The 21,252-nt window shown below is 39.3% G+C and overlaps 1 protein-coding gene across 11 annotated transcripts in view; it reads right to left on the minus strand.

Annotated features, from left to right (window-relative positions):
- Positions 1-9,911, minus strand: part of ANO5 (anoctamin 5) — a 98,113-nt gene extending 88,202 nt beyond the window's left edge. For all 11 annotated transcript variants that reach the window (XM_049713479.1, XM_049713476.1, XM_033409477.2 and 8 more), the window contains exon 1: positions 9,068-9,911. In XM_049713479.1, the coding sequence (XP_049569436.1) occupies positions 9,068-9,836 (769 nt within the window). In that variant the 5' untranslated portion in view covers positions 9,837-9,911. The remainder of the gene's footprint in view (positions 1-9,067) is intronic.
- Positions 9,912-21,252: the final 11,341 nt, after the last annotated feature.

Here is a 21,252-nt window from a genome sequence, read left to right on the forward strand (position 1 = left end):
CTGATGGACACTTCTGTTGCTTCCACATTTAGCTGCTGTGAATAATGCTGCTATCTACATGGGTGTACAAATATCTCCAAGATCCTGCTTTCAATTCTTTTGGGTATATACACATGGTGGAATTGCTAGATCATATGGTAATTCTTTTTTTAATTTTTTAAGGAATCACCATACTGTACCATTTTACATTTCCACCAAGAGTGCACCAGGTTTCCAATTACTCCACATCCTCTCCAACTTTCGTATTTTTTTCTTTTTGATAGTAGGCATCCTAGTGGATTTGAGGTGGTACCTCTTTGTAGTTTTGATTTGCATTCCCCTAATGATTATGATGTTGAGTATCTTTTCATGTTCTTCTTGGCCATTTTTATATCTTCTTTATAGAAATGCCTATTCAAGTCCTTTGCCCATTTTTAAATCAAGTTGTTTGGTTTTTTTGTTTGTTTGTTTGTTTGGTTTTTTATAGTTGAGTTTTAGGAGTTCTCTAACTGGATCAGATATATGATTTGCTCACATTTTATCCCATTCTGTGGTTTGCCTTTTTACTTTACTTGCAGTGTCTTTTGAGGCACAATATTTTTTCATATTTGTGAGGTCAATTTGTCTATTTTTCTTTTCTTGCCTGTGCCTTTGGTGTCATATCCAAGAAACCACTGTCAAATCCAATGTCATGAAATTTTGTCCTATGTTTTCTTCTAAGAGTTTTATAGTTTTATGTCTTACATTTAGGTCTTTGATCCATTCTGAGTTAATTTTTGTATATAGTGTTAGGTAAGGACCCAACTTCACTTTTCTGCACATGGATATCCAAATTTCCCAGCATCATTTATTGAAAAGACTGACCTTTCCCCATTTAATGGCCTTGTCATCCTTGTAAAAAATAATTTGACCATATACATGCAAGAGTTTATTTCTGGGCTCTCTATTCTAGTCCATTGGTCTATATATCTGTCTTTATGCCAGTACCATACAATTTTGATAACTGTAGCTTTGTAGTTAATTTTGAAATCAGTGAGTCATTCAGCTTTGTTCTTTTTCAAGATTGATTGGCTATTTGGGGTCCCTTGAGAGTCCATATGAATTTTAGGATGGATTTTCCAATTTCTACAAAAAAACATAATTAAAATTTTGATAGGGATAGCACTGAATCTATAAATCACTTTGGTGGTATTGACATCTCAACAATATTAAGTCTTCTAATCCATGAACAAGAGATGTGTTTGCATGTATTTATGACTTTTAAAATTTCTCTCAGCAATGTTTTGTAGTCTTATTTGTACAAGTCATCACATTCTTGGTTAATTTATTCTTAAGTATCTAATTCTTTTTGATACTAATGTAAAAAATTTTTCTTAATTTCCTTTTGAGATTGTTCATTGTTTATATACAAAAATGCAGCTGATTTTTGTGTGTTGACTTCATATTATGATACTTTATAAATGTTGACTGCATTTATAGTTCTAACAGGTTTTCTATAGAATTTTTAGGGTTTGCTACACAAAAGATCATATCATCTGTGAACAGAGGCAATTTTAATTCTTCCTTTCCAATTTGGATGTCTTTTATTCCTTTTTCTTGCCTAACTGTTCTGGGTAGAACTTCCAGTACTATGTCGAATAGAAGTGGAAAAGTGGATATCCTTGGTAAATACCAATAAACTTAACTCACATACACAAAAGCTCTTTGAAGTTTCTAATGATTGTTAAGAGTATAAAGGGGTTCTGAGATCAAAAAGTTTAAAAATGCTATCTTAGGTATAAACTCAGTAGAAATACATGCACTATGGGAATGTACAAGAATGTTCATAACAGTATTATTGGGGTTAACTAGAAAATCAACATCACCTCAAATATCCAGAAATAGTAAAATGGATCAATACAATGTGGTATAATCATACCACGTTTTATAGTTAGCAACAAAAGTGAATTAATTTTAATTACATGCAAAAACATAGATAAATCTCCCAAAAATAGTTCAGCAAAAAAGGCAGAAATATTTAGTAATACTTCAGTTATATAAAGTTAGCTATGCAAAACCAAAGTATGTTACTTAGGGATGAACAGTTAATGGTAGATGTTGTTGGGATACAATTCTCCTTGGGTCTTTCAAGTTTCTGCACATCTTGCAAATGAGACACGGACTGCCCTTTGTTCTGGATTATCTTTTCAAGGATCTTTGTTGAGATAGTGATAGAGACTCCTTCAGGAGCAAAGCACACATTTGCTTACAGTCTTGGAAGACTGGATCAGTGTCTCCCTCCAGAGCAAAGGGAAGGCAAATTACTGACCAATAAAAAAGACTCAAGCTCCCTAAGCTCCGATTGCTCTCCTGTACTGCAAACCACCCACCGAATGTGCAGGCCCTCTCTGCATTGATCTGTGGCAACTTGGGCTCAGGAAACTGGAACACGCTGCTACTCACCCTATTGTTAATGCTGTGAATAGGAAACTGTCTTTTGTCTCTGATCCAGGTGTCTCATATCTTCTACCAGTAACCATGAAATTGTAACAGGTTACTTGGTTAACTTCCATGTGCGGTAAAATCTCAGACTTTTCACAGCTCTTGACATTGATCATCAGTATAATATTGATAATGACAGTGGTGATAATGGCTAACATGTATTGATTTTCTGTTGTTAAGAAATTTACAGTACAGTAGAGGAGACAGGTCAAAAATTGTGATAAATGCTATAAAAAAGACAAAAAGAGCAAAGAGAGAGGGAGAGAGAAACAGGGAGGGGTGCAAGTTAGACATGAGAAAACCTCTCTGAGGGAGTAATGTTTATACTGAGATGTGAAAGTTGAGAGGATACAAGTCATATAAGAACACATAAAGGCTATGAGACAGGAACAGTTTTAGGTGTTGAAAGAAACGAAGGTCAAGCTAGAGATGAGTAGGTAAATGGCAGAGAGGACTGAGAAGATGTTGGACAGGCATGGAGTGGGAGACAGTTTGTGGAGAGCCTTGTATGCCTGTATTTTTTCCTAAGAGAAATAGTAAGCCACAAAAAAGCTTTTAAATAGAATTTACATTTAAATTTTATGAAAAGCACTAGTTGCTGACTGGAGAATGGGTTAAAAGAAAGTAAGAACGGAGAAAGGAAACAAATTATGAGGTTGCTGCAATGAATCACAAGAGATGATGGCAGTCTGGCCTGGAGTTGGAGCAGTGCAAATGAAGGCACATAAATGGGTTTTAGATATTTGAGTAAAAATTGGAAACAAACTGCTATCAAATTTCAGATGTGCAGGTGGAGAGACAAAGAAGATTAAAGACTCCTAGGCTTGAGCAATTCGAGATTTCATTTAATGAAATGGGGAAGCTTATTAATGGTGGGCAATTAACACAGCAGATGCTGCTGGCTCCCCACAAATATCCTTTCTCTTCCTTGTTCTTTACTAACAAAATACTAATTATATGGTACAGCAAAGAGCTCTAGCAAAAAAAGAACAAAAACCAAAAAACGAAAAAACACATTTCCTAGCTTCCTTGCAACTTAAGAATATGACATAAATTCAGAGTTACCAAATATCACATAAATGGCATTAATGTCTATCTCCTAAGATATGGGCAAGCATTAAATGAAAAATATGCGTGTAAATTGCTTCACGCAGTCATTGGCACAGAAGTGATCAATGAATATTAGTTATTCTTGTTGATATTGCTATTATTATTAGGATATATTCTATTCTTTTATTAATTTTCAGAACTGTTTAAAATTCTTTGGGATGAGTTTTAGAGTGTCAGAATAAAGATGAAAGAATATCTTTTGTATTCAGGTTTTTTGTTGCAAGATCTATTAAAAAGTTAATAGCTAGCAAAGCTTGAAAACTAACAAACTGTAGCTACAGCCATATCACAACTTTTCTGAGTACAGGTTTTCTCATCTAAAAGATTAAAAATATAAGTAAAAATTATTTGAAAAATATAAAATATTATACAGTACCATCATCAAAGGGTTTTACCCATGAATACTGTCTAGATGTACAGCTCAAAATTCCATAATGTCTTGACCATCTCTCATTGGACTTTCCAAAAAAAAGGAAACCAATCTAGCAAACTCTTATAATGAGTTGATAAAGAACAGGATTCTAAGAAATACATGCTTTGTCTCTCAACGTATTGTACTTGCACACTGATGTAAGGAGGCTTTTATTTTCTTGAGGGCAAAAACAGTCACTATTGTGCATAGAACTAAATATAGTTCCAAGCACAGAGCAAACAAATGCACACCTTAAGCTAGAGTTACAGAGTATTTTATAATTCTGTATTTTAGAAAATAAAGTAGAAAAACTGGAAGCATTAACCCTTCCTTCCTCTAATTATTTTTGCTGCATTTAACATAAAACACCTAGTTAAAAAATATTTTCAAACTGCTATCAGAACTTGATGCAATGCGTTTATTTGAGAATGTGGAAAGGGGTCAATACAGTTCCTCCAGATTATCTCATGTCCGTACTAGTTCTCTCTTATGCTTTCACCTTTCAACTTGCTGCTTCCTCGCCCTGGATCTAACAACAGTATCTTTTTAGTCTAATTCTTGCTTATTTTTCACCTTATATCAGTTTTGACATCCTCCTTTCAAGCCTTGCCTGAAACCTCCTCATCTGCCCCACAGTTAGCCTCTTCCCTGCCCCCATACCACCCTGAACTTAAGCCCTTTGTGGGTACCTAGCCCAATTATACCTTCCTCCACAAGACTGCAAGCTCCCTGAGAGCCGTGTAGAGCACACTTTGTAAACCGTATCCCTTTCTGAAAGCAGAAAGATTAAAGAAGATAGATGTATTCCCTCACACACCATGCTCCCTCTGACACATAGTGCTCACTAACTCACTCTCTCTCTCTCACATACACGCGCAATCAGATGTTCACACATGCCATAGACTCAGATACACTTTCACACTCACTCAGAGTATAAAGATGAAGAAACTGCATAATCTCCAAACCTCTGTCAAAACAGAGGCTTATCTGAAGAGGCAAGATTTGAAGCCAACAACTCTAGATCGGCTTCTCATTATTCCGGCAACTTCCTCTAAAGTCAATAGAATTGACTGTACTTTTCCTGTGGGCTAGAAACCAGAACTACCAAGGGTTTAATATCAATCACTATGGAGAATCATAAAATATGAGCTAAAATTTATGCCAGCCCAAAGACAGCTTGGAGTTTTCACTGAAAGCACATTACTAAGAATACACACTGCAACAAACCCAGAACCCAAAAATAGCCCTTGCATTTACCAAATGGTCTTCTCAGTTTACACTTCTTCCAGCAGCACAAAATAACATATATGCAATCAAATATTCATATTACTAAAGGATAGGTGGTTTGGTTAAATACAATGCTTGATGTAGATGTAAAGATGCAAGCAAATTTATATTAAATTTTAAAACTGCCTTTTCCAATGTTAAACCCTTAAACTTTCTTTTCCAATGCTGAATGTGTCATAAATCAGCCAAAGAAAGAATATTTCAAATCAGAACTTCCTTACAATGTCAACCAGTCAATAGTTCAATTTCAGCAACATTGATATTTTACTAGCAGTGTTTCTTTACATAACTATTTAAATGGTCTATTACACATTGCCCTTATAATTTCATTTTAAAAATTATTAGATTGTGGGAAAACAGCTAATTGGAGATCACTGATTGCTTAAATGTTCAACTGTTAAGAAAATAAACTGATAAAATATGACAAATCCTAGAAACATCTATTATGTCTGAAAGACACAATGTTAACATTCTCTCTCCGGGAAGAAATTTTATCACATGTACATCAATTGTTTAACTTTCTCATATTTACTCTTCAAAGTTGATTTAGGAACTACATAACACACAGATCCAGGTTTACCTATATTGGGGAGTTTACTCTAAGAAATCCATTTATATTTTAAAACATAGGAATAAAAGTAGCTCTTAAAAATTCATGCTGTGGAACCCAGTATTGTTCAGCCTTCTGCAACCAACACTTCTGTTTTCATAACTGTGTCATTAAACTCCAGAAACATATATTTTGAACTGGGTTTCCAAAAATCCACGTGACTGTCAATGTTAAAAAATATATCCTCATTGCAATGCACTTTTCATATAACCCTAGAAGTAACAGAAATCCTAATAATGGGCAATAAAACCAACTCAGCAAATTAATCAACATATTGAAAGACATTTAGAAAAGTAAGAGTCATCTGAGTGGGCTGGACCACCCTGCTCCTTAGGCTCTGCTCGTACCAATGCCACTGTCTTCTGCTATTTGGATTCTGGATCTACGAACAAAACAGGTTATAGGAATTTGGGCAGGATGCATTCGTGAGACCCAACCATCAAATACATGTATTCCACATTAATATCCTTTTCTCCTTCCTCCACCCAAATCAGAGGCAAAGCTTTTATCACAACAAGAGGAAATACAAATCAATTACAAAAGTCTTTGCCAAGAAAAGGGGAACTGAAATTACTTTAGGAAAAGTTCTAAAACCTTCCTGGGATGGACTGATACTTCAGTATGACCTCAAGCTGAAGTAACACTGATTTACGTATACATTCTAGTAAGCAAAATTATCCTGAGGCTAAATTAGATCTTCTAAAATCTGAGAGAGAGTAATGGTCAATCTCTGTAATGCAATATTGATATATTTTTTCCTTCATTATATGTATAAAGTTACATACCCCACATTTTTTCCCTCCACTCTTCCTTCAATGAAGAATATATTTCTCATAGCTTTACTTCAGAAGGACTGATTATAAGTAAATACTGAATGCTTCAAATGCAAAAAAAATCTATTGCTTCAGGTTACTGAAATTACAATAGGAAATAATTCTCTGCAAAGGAGTAAATCACTGAATAAGTACAGAATAGGACTTCTAATTTTATTTGTCTAAAAGACATTTGACTTCTTTTGCACACTGAACATCAATCATTTTCCCTAACAAGTTTACTGCATTATTTAGCAGAGCCGTTAGTCAAAGTTTAAAGTTTTCAATAGTTGTATTTCCCTTTATCTTTAAATTATTTTTTGTTTAAAAAAGGAGGAGTTGCTTCAAGTGACACCATCAAGAACATGGAAAGAGAACCCACCAAATGGAAGAAAATATTTGCAAATCATATAAACTGAATATATAAAGAACACTTACAACACAATAATTAAAAGGCAAATAACTCAATTTTTTAAATGGGCGAAGGATCTGAAGACATTTCTCCAATGAAGATATATGAATGGTCAATAAGCATTGAAAAAGTTACTTAACACATTTAGTCACCGAAACAAAGTAAGTCAAAACCACGTTGAGATAGCATTTCACAACCACTAGGGTTGCTATAAATAAAAAAGACAGACAATAACAAATGTTAGTGAAGATGTGGAGAAATTGGAACTGTTATATATTCCTGGCGAAAATATGAAAAGTGATGCAGACGCTTGGAAAACAGTTTGGTAGTTTCTCAAAATGTTTTATATAGAGCTACCATATGATTCAGCAATTCCACTCCTAGGTGTATACCCAAGAAAGATTGAAACATATTTTCATACAAAATCTTGCAATAAATCTTCATAGCAGCATTATTCACAGTAGCCAAGAAAGTGGAAATAATCCAAATGTGCACCAATTGATGAATGGATAAAATGTGGATATATCTATAGAATGGAAAATTATTTGGCAATAAAAAGGAATAATGCACTGATACAAGTTACAACATGGACGAACTTCAAAAACACTCTGCTAAGAGAAAGAAGCCAGTTACAAAGACCACATATTGTATGAGTCTGTTTACATGAAGTGTCCAGAATAGGCAAATCTAGAGAGACAGTAAATAGACTAGAAGCTGCCTAGAGCTGAGGGTAGGGGAAGGGGGGGTGGGGGGAGGAGGAATGACTGCTAAGAGGTTTCTATTTGGGGTGATGAGAATGTTCTAAAATTAGATTATGGTGATCACAAAATTGTAAATATACCAAAATTTGAATTGTACGTTTTAAATGGGTGACTTTAATTGTATGTAAATAAAGTATATCTCAAGCTGTTAAGAAAGGGGAGGAGGATGCAATAACGCACTTTATTTCTTGGTGTCTTTGAAGACTAAATATTATGACTTCTTAGATCATTCATCACTTAAAAAAAACTGTTTCCATGTTTAGATCTAACACTAAACAAGACATGAAAGTAGAGTGTCATTGAGAGAACTGAGTATCATTGAGGGCCCTGGAGATAGACCCAGAAAAATACATGCATTTTCAGGAAAATGCATGTACTAAAATAGACCCACAGAATACAGGTCCGGGGTGACCACACGGGAGTTTCCAGGGGTTGGCCTTCTCTCTGTTCCGTCCTGTCCCAGAGGGCTTGGTATTTCCCTGGACCCACACCTGTTTAGCTTCTTGCCGGTTCCTGGGGCCTCAGGCATGGCTCAGGAAGAAAGTCCAAGTATCACGGGTACTGGGAGACGGAAACCCCGAAGCAAACAATGGGCAAACATTTTTCAACGGAACTAAAGATTCAATGAAAGCTCGTAAAACAGCATCCTCCCCAAGTGCATAAGAATCTCAAACTGATGGACCTTAGAGTTCGGTCTGCCCTTCCATAATTAACGATAATCTCAAAGCTTGAGCAGTAATCGGCGAATAGAAAGGGGCAACAAGACTCGAGGGCCAGCTCCCCACACAGGGAACTGCTGTCATGCGCCCTAAGCTTAGGCTCTCTCGGTGAGAGACTCCTTCTTTCCTCCGCCTGGGTTCAGAGGCCCGAGCACCTCAGTTCACTCGCCCGGCGTGCTCGCCTCGCCTCCCTGCACTGTGCGACCGCTCCGCGGCGTCCAGAGGAGCAAGGAGGGCGGTCTCGGAACCGCACGGGTGGCTCTGCACAGGTGCTGGCCTCGCGGGAGCAGCCCGAAAAAATCCCCGGCCCGGGCAGGGAGTGTTCGCCTGCAGTCCCTGTCTCGCGCAGGGCAAGCCGCTACGCGAACATCCACGGGATCCGGGCCGCAGGGCCGCCAACGTCCCCCAGGGTCCCCGCGCCTAGACGGGCGCGGTCCACTCACGGAGCCCGACCCTCCCCCCCAGCCACCCCGCCGGCTCCTACCTTCCTCCTGCACCATTTCCAGGACATTCGGGTCGCCCATCTTCGTCAGCTCGTTGATGACACTGCTCGAGGGGTAGCAGACTGCCGACCGCCGCGACTGAAGGCGAGATCTGGCCTGGAGACTGAATCTGACCACGGGCCGCCGCACTTGCGCCGGGATCAAAAGATCCTCTTTATAAACCTCATTCTCCTCGGGTTCCACCAGCGTCGGGGGCTTCAGCCAGCTGGGCTTATTCTCCAGCCGGTACCTCCAGTCGACCTGGCCCTTGACCCTCGGCTTCACCGCCCTCTCCCTGTAGCGCTCCTGGGACCTCTCCCGGTACGTTTCCCGGAACGTGCCAGCCTGCTGGTCTCCCGGCTCCCACGAGCCCTGTCTCCTCTGGCTCCCTGGCCGCTCTTCTTTTGAATCCGCCTGGGCGCTCTCTCCCCGCCTCTCTCTACTCCTCCCCAAGTCCTCCACCGGGGCCTCTGTCTCCCCGCCCCCCGGCCCGCCGGGCTCCAGGCCAGCCCGCCCCTCTTCGCTCCCGCCCTCTGACTCACTCGGCCCCGGCTCCGCCGCCTCCTGTCCCGCTTTCGGGCCCGCTGTCCCCCGGGCCCCTCGGCCTGGCAGCTCCCTTCTCAACAGGCCTTGCTGGTCCCATCTCACTGGGTTGGCCCTCGTCTCGGGCTCCTGGTTCTCCCGGTTCTCCCGGGCTGCCGCCTCCCCTCTCTCTGAACTATCCTCCGGTGCCAGCCGCGTCCTCAGCCAGTTGGCCTGGTCCTCTTCCATCTGCCCAGCCCTCCGCCTAGCATGGGCGGCACTCGAAAAGAACCCCTTTCCAGTTGAGGAGTTATTTTTTGTCGGGTGAGAAAAACCCCTCCTTCCTTAAGGCGACCTCACCCCCTTAAGGCCCGCGCGTAGCCAGGTCTCCAAGGTTCTAGCAGCCCCCTCCCTCCCGAGTCCTGCGCGTGGGTATTAACTTCGCAGCTGAAAGGGTCCGCTTCCGGGGCGCAAACGCGATTTCTAACACAGTCGGTGGAAAGTCAAACATGTTGGTCGTGAATTCGAATTCAGTCTCTGCTCCTTAAAAGTTGGATGGCATTGGTCAAGTTTCTATAAGCCTAACAGTAGCCACCTAAGGGACTTTTAAGGGTCACATTATACAGTGCGGGCATAATGTGTTAAAAATTTAGCTGCTATCAAGACTAACCCATTTTCCATTGAGCCCTGCTCAAAGTGTGTCTTAGTGCCTTGAGAACTTCAACCTCAGACAGAGCGAATGGTCACACTCTTCACAGGCTCCTCTGAATTGGTTCTAGGTTTTTGAGACCTTATCAACTGCCACCTCCCCAATAATTGGGAGATAAGAAGAATTACCCTCTAACAAGGGAAAAATAGGTAAGTGATGATGATGTAGAGGTCTGAGCTGAGGGCCTTGAGAGTGCTAAGGAGGGCATGACTTTGAGTTTGGGGCAAGCATGGGATGATTTAAGAATAAGGAGGACATAACCAAAGAAGGCTTGACCTTTCTTAATTTTCATGTTACTCTATTTTTCCCCCCTTCTACTGACGTTTTAGAACCAAGAATTACCTTTTACAGATGAGAAAATAGGCCTTGAGACAAGTGTTTTGGTGAAGGTCATGGTTAACTGTGGAAATGGAAATCACCTTTTTTTTCCTATACATTGCTATCTGTTCTCTATTTAAACCTCTAGGAATATATCAGTTCTGGTCAAGTCATTTCAGACTATAGGCAATTCCTTACTTGATGCATTCTGGAATTGTGTTTGAAATGTGAATATACATAAGTCAAGCAATAGACTTACATGTAATTATAATAAATTGCTAGTTATGATACAAGCGTTTGGTTTTTTCTTCTTGATTAATCATTGTTTGAGTCTAATAAAAGGTTTATGATGTGATTTGTTTCATATTATTCCCATATACCAGGTACTCTGCTAGGTGCTGTAGATATTGTGATTTAACAGATGGTACAATCTTTGCTTTATGTAGATTAAGTAAAAATAAAAACAATAAAATTATTGTTCTATAATTTTATATAATTATGTTTTCTATTCTTGATTCTGTACCATATTTGAAGTGATATGTGAAAAGACATTTAATGATGATTTTGTGCAAAATTAAAAGGAATATTTTGATGCCAAATTTGCTAATATTTTATCAACTTCTCTAAACTTTGTTAACAAAAAGTTGGCTCCTCTTTGTGTTCTTTTGATAAAGGTATGTATCTTATCCATAACTCTTGAGATCTTGAGAAATTTTCTCTGAATTCTTATCACTGAAATACTTTATTTTGCTTATCCATTCATCATTTTAGGATCTGTCAATTTCCTCCATTGCTACACCCTGCCTCTTTAGACACAATCTTTAACCATACATTTCCAGAATTACGTTATGAATAATGAATACATGTTCTTTTAATGTAATTGAACACAAAGTTTTGTATTGAGACCAAAAAGTTATCTTTTTTAGCCCTCCAAATAATTTCAGCCTTTGTTTCCAGATTATTCAGCCTTTGTTTCAATGTTATTGCATCATCTGGTAGTGCCTTTTTTTTTTTTAAATTTGCCTCTTGTGTCCTACACTAAGGGTGGTATGCAAAAGTGTTTAAATGACAATAGAAACACAGCTGCAGATATAAAAATGGTGATACTTTGGTAACTAAACTGTCAAATGATTGCTTAAAATACTTGTTTGCCAACTGGTAAGTAAAAGTATGAATTCTCAGGCTTCCCTGGTGGCGCAGTGGTTGAGAGTCCGCCTGCCGATGCAGGGGACATGGGTTCGTATCCCGGTCCGGGAGGATCTCACATGCTGCGGAGCGGCTGGGCCCGTGAGCCAGGGCCGCTGAGCCTGCGCGTCCGGAGCCTGTGCTCCGCAATGGGAGAGGCCACAACAGTGAGAGGCCCGCGTACCGCAAAAAAAAAAAAAAAAAAAAAAAAAAAAAGTATGAATTCTCTTTAGGAAAGCACTTCAGGGGTGTCAGTATATAATGCATGAAAGCCTGAGCTGTATGAAAGTTAAGTGTATAAAATTGAGCAACACCTGCATGTGAACATTTTTTATTCTAGCAGCCTGATTAAATAGATGGATTTAACTCTGAAGAGGACAAGTTCATGAGCTACACTATGGAGGCCAGAAAAGACCTTGGAAAGTCATCTAATGAGTCCTTCTCCCTGCTGGTATCTAAAGCAAGGGTATGGCAGCTGCAGTCTGTCGTTTGGATCAGTCGGCTTTCTCGATTTCTCTACATGCCAAGGCTTTAACTCTTACAGTAAGTGTCTCCTTTTGGGCTACTTGGCAATCATTTACTTTTTAACCCCTAAAAGTTTCATTTATTCCATGTATTTTCAACATCATTACAATCCATATAAAATAGCATGCTCTAAGTTATGGATCTTTGAATCAGGAGTCAAAAGACCTGCATTTTATCTTTGTCTCTGTCCCTTAATGAGCTAAAAGGCACAATGACCTTGAACAGATGACTTTGCATCCTTCCTTCCTCATCTGTGAATATTAAGGCTCTTAACTTGTTCCACCCATCTCCCAAAGTTGTTGGGAAAGTCAAACAAATCATATGCATGAAAGGACTTTGGAAACAATAAAAATGTAACAAATATGAGACAGTTTTATTGACTAGCAGAGGTAGTTATAGATTTACCGGTCGGTAAGGATATAGTTGTGGGATATTGTGTCCCCTGCAACAAAATGCTGCTTCAACCATTTCTCTGGGATTTGCAGGCATTTTCTCACTCCACACAGACTCCTCACTCACTACGTACTGTTTTCAGAGGAGGGGGCTAAGTCTCCTTATTTGCAATATTTATTTCTTTGAATCCTGACTTATTTAGGCCCTGGACTTTTACAATAAGCCCTAGTCCTGTTTACTAGGACCTTCATCGCTCCTACCATCTGACATTCTTCCCTTTCCTAAAAAAATGCTCACTTTACAGGCTGGCCTCTGGAACTATTGTGGTCATCAGAAAAGCCAGTACAATTCTGAGCACTTGGGTGGCATGTCTACTATGCCTTGTAACTAGAAAAATGCAGTTGGTTCCCAGACTGAAGAGATGGGGGACTGTCTCAGCAGAAGGCCAGGAACAAGAATGTTTTCATCTCTCTCATGCCTGTTTGCAACAGCCACTGAGATTACAAACGATGCCCTTCTTCCTGCAGTCTGCCAATGACTTTCTGTCACATATAAGGGAAAATCTAAACACCTTTCTTGTCAGTAGGAGTGCCACACTATATTTACGTGATCTAAGTCCATTTCCCATCTCTCCCATCACGTTCTAGCCATGCTGTCTTGTTGCTGTTCCTCAAACCGAATGAGCACTCCATCATTTCCTGAGCACTTTGCACTGACTGTTCTCCCCATAAAGATCTTCACACGGATGCTTGGTGGTTCACTGTTTTCCATCATTTAGTTTTCTATGCCAATGTCACTTCCTTGGGAAGAAATTTGCTGACCACCCTAAGACAATAACCTCACATCACTATCCTCTTAGCTGACATTTTTCTTCATAGCTGCTATCTCTTTCTGACTTTGCATATTTAATTGCTGATGCATATTTATTTTTGTATAAGATCCATGGAGCCTGAGGTTTTCTCAGTTCTCTTCTCTGTTGTACCTGTGGCACTTAGAATGGTGCCTGGCATAGAAAGGTTCTCATAAATATTTGTTGAATGAATGATACGTCAAAGGTCTATGATCACATTTCCTATTCCCTGAGTCAGTGGCTGACTCCTCCCTTGCTTTCCTGAATCTGGGAGAATAATTGGATTACATACCTGCAGCAGCTTGTGGCTCAGTGCCATTCTGAGAAATAATTTTCTAATTCTGAAAAAAAAACATAAAATTTACCTAAAGAAACAATTAGAATCGGCAGAGATAGAGAGAGTAAATCAGGACTTTGCCTCACCATCTGAGCACCAATCTCTTGGCTTCTCTTTGAAGACATATTCTAGACCTTTGGCAAGCAGTGGCAGCAGATGACAAGAGGTAAGAAAGACCCATCTGTGCTTTAGTGCTACTATATTCTTGTAATAACAAGTGTCCTTTGGTATAAAGCAATCACATCCTCTTTTTTAAATGCCAGATGCTTAGGATTGTTATTTTTCTTTGGCATACACATAAACAGGAGATAAAAAAAACAAACGAACCCATATGGTCTACACTGGCTGCATCAAATAAGAATCTGGATCTTGGGTCTTGAGTGGAGATACCTATATTACTGTATTTCCCTTTCATCTTTCACAGATAAATTTTTCCATCAGGGAAACTACACCCACTGGGTCTAGATTTTCTTTACCATTGTATCTTTTTTGAACCTTGTCATGCAGCTGAAAGAAGCTGTTCCCTTAAAGTTTATCCTTCACTGCCTTGTATCAGCCATTATATCCAGTGCCTCTTTTCAGATCTTCACAGTGGGCCTGTGCCATTCTGAGTCTCCATCCATAATTCTGACTCTCCCACTCTTTGGGAAGTATGATATGGAAGAAAGAGCATGCATGTTAAAGTCAGGTTCTGGATCAGGCAGACCTGTCCAAGTTCGAAGTGGCTGCATAAATTTTAGCTAGTGGGCTAACCTCTCTAAACCTTAATTTCCTAACCTGTATAATGGAGACAGTCATATCCAGCAAACAGTGTGGTTATGAAAATTAAATAATAATGCTAAGTCCTTGGCACATAGTATACATTAAAAGAATGCTAGTTTTCATCTTTTTTTTGTATATTCAATGATTTCCTTGCCTCTTTCATCTTCTTTCAGCAAAATCTCCCTTGTTATTCTCATTTACTCTTTTTTTTTCATTAACTCTCTCTTCTTTGAGGTGCCCAGTCAAATATCCAGCTCCACACTAACTGCTTATTGAACATTTCTAAAGTCTTAAGTCACTTGTATGTTTTAGTATTACTCTAATTTGAACAGATACAAGGCTAAATCAGTTTCCTCCAAACTAGTTCAACTCTCCCACTTATTTCAAAGTCACCAGGATTATCTCAAGTTGGTGATTAGTAATTATAATAGCTACTATTATTCAAATATGTATTAATTAATGTGCTTTGCATATATTACTACATTTATTCCTCATGATGATGTGAGGTAGGTACTTATTATCAGACACCTCTGTATGTACTACACATCTTGGCTCACCCTCTTTTAAAATTAACTTTATTGAGGTATGATGTACATTAGTAATTATAATTATATTAATAATTAAAATCACTAATTTTAAGTGTGCAATTAGATATATTTGTGACATGTATATAGTTATGTAACAATCACCACATTCACAATATAGAACATTTCCCAAAACTATTCCACACATTTGTAGTCAATCCCTTTATCCAATCTACTAGCCTCTGGCAATTGCTGATATTCTTTCTATCACTAACTTTTTGGCTCACCTTTATATGCCAGTTTTTACTATAGCAATTAGTTATGCACATGTGCAGTTTGAAAGAATCTTGCTTTGACTCTACTGAGTATCTCATACTTCCTGACCCAGGGTTTCTCCATCACCATGAAGTGGGTTTCCTGTGCTTGTCCACGCCACACTATTCTGACACACATGCACACCATAAAGTAGGAGAACGTTAACACAACATAAAGCTACTCTGACCAACTGGGAATGAGGGATAAATATTCCCCTTTTTTATTTCTTGGAGGGGCAATTCTGAGATGCATTTAACACAGCTCTTCAAGGGTTCATAGAGGGATCTACCCCCTTTAGCCCTTGGATTGGCTTGTCTTCCTTTCATGTTTGTGTATGTTTGAGTCTTCCCACCCTCAAACCACCCCCAAACCTTCCTTAAGATCACTTCCCAAAATAATCATCCTGTATATAAGTCTTACCTCGGGCTCTGCTATTAGGGGAAATCCAGGCTAAGACGAAATTATTATTTTTATCCCTATTTAAAAAAATGATTTAGTAAACTAAGGCTTAAAAAGGTTAACTGCCCACAGTTGCATAGCTATTAAAAGAGCGAGAGCTTGGACCCATCATATCCTGATTCCACAATTCGTGTTCTTCATCACCACATAGCTTTTCAAGGTGGAAACTAAAATCAGCTTTGATTTTGTGCAATATATATATATATATATTTTTTTCCGTACGCGGGCCTCTCACCGTTGTGGCCTCTCCCGTTGAGGACCACAGGCTCCGGACGCACAGGCTCAGCAGCCATGGCTCACGGGCCCAGCCGCGCCGCGGCATGCGGGATCCTCCCGGACCGGGGCACGAACCCGCGTCCCCTGCATCAGCAGGCGGACTCTCAACCACTGCGCCACCAGGGAAGCCCTGTGCAATATTTTTAAAATGTATATCTAAATTACCAATTTTCTGTTATTTCTTCTTTTGAAATGTGTCACTCTTCAGTTATTGAAAATTATTTCATCCAGCTGGAAGTCACACTGGGTAATCTCCTACTGCTTTCACTTTATAGCCCCCGTCTTTGATTACTATGATAGCCCGATAGTTGATTTTCTTCCTTCCCATCAAGCAATACTGTTTATGGATAAGTGTGTCGGCTTTGGGGTTTGATGAAACTGATCTTAAATCTTAGCTCTCTCAGTTCTTAACCATATGATATTTGGTGAGAATCTTAATCTCTCTGAGCCTCAGTTTCTTTATTTATAAGATGGAGAAAATAATTCCTAACTCACAGGGTTGTTTGGTGCAATGAATATAATAACTCATATGTTCTCACTTGTTCAAATATTAAACCATGGGTTGCCATTTTCACTTTATTGTATTTGTTATTGTTGTTGAGTTGACTTTAAGTGGTAAAGTGTTTGAGAGGATGGAACCTTTTATTGTTAAATATATATCCATGCCTTTAATTTCTATGAAGGAATTTATTTTTATTAGTTTAAAACTTTCTGTAATCTATGAAGCAAACGAAAAATTTTTGGATTTTGAAATCAAATGCATCATGCATAAACATATCGATACAAATATTGCTTGAAGTAATGGAAGGAACTCTTAAGACCCAGCAGAATCACATATTGATTAAAGTGCTCCATTATCTAGCATTCAGATGATCTTTTGTGCTGTGGCAATGAAATAAAAGCTTCTGAGAAACAGTAATTTCCCATTAAAAGATGATATAATGCTTGGATTTAAATATGCTGTCATCCAATTCATGTTCCCTAAAATATACCCACTATTGAAATTTTAAAGGAGTCCTTAAAACTTGGGTTAAATAGAAAACCAAACTTAACTGAAATACAGGAGCTTCAAGATAGTGAAAGCATACAGTTTTGTACACTAAAATTTGCCAGGCCTTTTATAAGATATGTTTGTGCAAATTTAGTCTATTTTCAAAGTACCTAATTTGGTTACAATTTCAACCATAAGTACAAAGAAAATGCAATTAAAGGGTATCACTGCCTCAGTGGCTACATCTGGCATTTTATCTACCTAATTAAATCCTCTTTCTAGTACTCCACCCAAAGGCTACATGGTTTTAACCAGTAGCATAAGAAACATCAAGAATATATTTGACTCCCCGCAAATCATGAGCATACTTGTAACTGAGCCTGCTGTGGTTTGTAATTTCATGTTTTAAGAAGAAAATTCTTAATCACATTCTTTATTTAGTTCCCCCAAGTTAGATACTTATTTGTAGTTGCAAGCAGTCACTCACAGAGAAAATGAGCCCACCCTGCTTGATTACATACTTGCTTTACATTGAGGGGTTGGCTCTATCCCAGAATTGCCAGAAAAGTCATCTTCAAAGACAAAGAAATGGGAGTCTGTAAAAGAAAAACAGGCTGCTTCAAAACTTTATTGATCAACATCTCATTGGGATGAGATCATTGTGCATTTAGAGGTTATTTACATGGAAATATGAAGCAGAAAGGAGGTAGACGTCCACCTTAATTTTATCCCCAGTCAGTACTTCCAATGCACCCCCATACCCCCTCTCCCAGCAAAGTATCTTCCCTTATCATTTCCAGGGATCCTCAAAGAGCACCCGTCAAACATTCTCAAAACTCAGTCTTTCCGCTCAGCCACAAGCAGCATATAGCACCTGCTACATCTCACTCACCTCTCCCTTGTCAAAATCCAGCATTTCACAACTGCTTGAGGGAACTTCAGGGGACATACATGCATGTAGTTAAACTAAAGCTGCTGAGGTCCCTGGAGGTCAAAGCAGGATATTTTAAGGAAGGGAGGGGAATGATCCTCTGCTCAATTTTCTAACAACCGAGTCCCACAGGGGCAGTGCCAGTTCCTTGGCTCTTGCTAGGTCCCTCGTGACAGGGGCTCCATCGTACCCTGATTCTAATTCCTCTCTTACCCAGGAGCTCTCATATGACCCAAGAGGTGTGGTGGGCAGCAAACATGATCCCATTGCCTCTACCCTTTCCATCTCTTCCATTGCCTTGGCACCTCCTTCTTGAAAAAAACCCCAAAACAAACAAACAAATAAACAAACAAAAAAACACCTTTGTTCTTCCAGACAAAGAGACTTTTGGCAAGAGAGAGTCACATAACCACACACACCTCCACTCCAGGTGACATGAACATTGCATAAGGAAAAAGTAGAAGGAAAGGAGACGATTATTGGTATAGTGCAAATCTGCAGCTGTCAGTGATTACACCTTCTTTCCTGAGGCTGATCCTCTTGTGCTGAGGAGCCATCAAAGATTTTGAACTTGTAGTTCAGCTTTTGTATGACTTGCTATATATTTCCAATGCCTAGAGGAAGTTCACTTCTCCAAGTCTTGGTGGGATATTAGTTGATGAGATATTTATAAGGTATAGCTGGCAGACTTTGGCTCAGTTCAACCACAGGATTTGAGTTGAGAATGGAAAGAATAGCATCTGGTGGTTGCATTAGCCCTGTAAAAGAGGCTTCAGGAAAAGTGCCAGCATCCATTTAGATCTGCTCACTTTGTACCTATAGAGGCTAAAAGAAGGCTTACTGGAGGAGAAAGGATTCCAGTTTCAGCCTAGGAAGGAAGCCAAGGACAATAACAGAGGAAAAGGAAAGTGAATTAGTTTGAGGAATGCATTCAGGGTTAGAAACAGAGAACTGGAAGGTGTTGGGGAAATAAATGTGATATGTCAAATATATATAGGTGATGCTGTATTAGTTTGCTAGGGCTGCCACTGGATGACTTAACAGAAATTTATTTTCTTACAGTTCTGGAGGGTAGGAGTCTAAGATAAGGTGTTAGCAAGTTCAGTTTTGTTCAGTTTCTATTTCTCCTTGGCTTGCAGATGGCCATTGTTTCTCTGTGTCCCTACATCATTGTCCCTCTGTGCACACTTGCCCCTGGTGTCTCTTTGTGTATCCAGATTTCCTCTTCTTATAAGGATACCAGTCATATTGGATTAGGATCCACCTTATCAGCCTCATTTGAACTTTTTAATTCTTTAGAGGCCTTATCTCCGAATGCAGTCACGTCCTGAAGTATTGGGGCTTAAGCCTCCAACATATGAAATTCGGGGCAAACACAATTCAACCCATAACAGATATATATTCAGGATAATGAGCAAACATGATTTTTTGCACAATTGAAACACTAATTCATGTTAGTCTTTCACTGTCCCTTAAATATTTGTTTGGTAGAGGTAAACATTTCCTAACCCTGGATGGTATTTAGAAAGAATCCAATACTTTTCTGCTTTTAAAGAGTTAAAATATCACTTAACTTTACAAAATATTATTTCAATTCAGTAATTAGAATGTGCCCATTTCCAGATGTCAATTAAGTGATTCAACTGTTATTGAAAGATAAGATTTCTTACCTCCCTCTATGCTAAGGTCTGTAGATGGCAGCTGCCTGCCTTCAGAAAAGAGGTTGTATAATTGACTCCTTCATCTCTCTGCCCTTCTCCTAATCCACTTGCTAGCTGATGTTTTTGGTTTCTAGAGGCAAAGCTGAGAAGAAAGGAAGTAGAAGTGAGGAAACGCATTGTCTTAGTCAGCTTGTGCTGCTGTAACAAATACCATAGACTGGGTGTCGTAAAAAACAGATATCTATTTCTCACAGTTCTGGAGACAAGGAAGTTCAAGATCAAGGTGCTGGTCAATTCAGTTCTTGGTGAGGGCTTTCTTCCTGGCTTGTAGAAAACCACCTTCTCAATGTGTCCTTGTATGGCCTTTCTTCAATGTATGTAGGTGGAGAGAGGGATCTCTCCTCTTCTTACTAGAGCACTAATCCCATCATGACCTAATCTAAATCTAATTAACTCCTAAAGGCCTTGCCTCAAAATAGTCACACTGTGGGTTAGCCCTTCAACATATGAATTTTGGGGGACACAAATATTCAGCCCATAATAGGCACAGAAGCATCCTGACTAGGCTGGATGGCTTCATGATCTCACTTGCTGACAAATGTTATTGGATCCTTAGTGACTACCATTGTTGAGCACCTCTCTCCAGCAATTCCCTTGACCTGGGTGGCCACTTCCTTATTCCACGTGGTTGCTTATAGCGCATTTCCTTAGCCCCCAAGATTCTGTCGGCCATATCCAGCTTCTTGCAGCTAGGGCTCCTCTACCCTTCTAGGCAGCTTCGTTGGTCAAGAAACTAGGATAACCCAATACTGCCTCTTGCTCCTGCATGGTTTACAACTGGTTAATGGGAAAACTCTCTCATTCCCCTTGCTTCAACAAAGCCTGAGAGTTCAGGCCTATCCCAGTGTAACTCTCTCTACCTTGCTGCCGTAGACTGTATTGGTACAAATCATTTACTGGTTGTCATTTTCTTAATTACAGTAACAAATTTTAAGTCTTGTGAGTGATCCTGTGAGTACTTGTCTGCCTGATAGGCTTCAAGTAAAGGTTTAGCCAAGGTCTGGGGTGGGGTGGTTGGAGGACTCACAGTATAGAAACAGCTTTCTCCAAGAAAATCTCTTCACAAATTCTTCTGCCTGCTCTCCAATCCTTCCATATTCTTGATTTGGTTGCTACTTTCAAGTATCAGTTAAAATATCTCATCTCTTTTATTTTGGGATCCGGTCAATTCACACATACACTTACCCAAAGAGAGTCAGTGACTGTGAGAGAGAGAAAGGGAAGTATGAAAAGTATTGAAAGAGTTACAGATAGAAATAGAGGGACAAGGATAAATAGAGAGGTAGAAAAAAGGGAGGAAGGAAAGGGGAGAAAGAGACAAAGAATGAGAGAAATATGCTAAGAATATTAAAGGTATTTATGTAGGAAT

The sequence above is a fragment of the Orcinus orca genome, chromosome 8, assembly GCF_937001465.1.
Source record: "Orcinus orca chromosome 8, mOrcOrc1.1, whole genome shotgun sequence".
NCBI lineage: Eukaryota > Metazoa > Chordata > Mammalia > Artiodactyla > Delphinidae > Orcinus > Orcinus orca.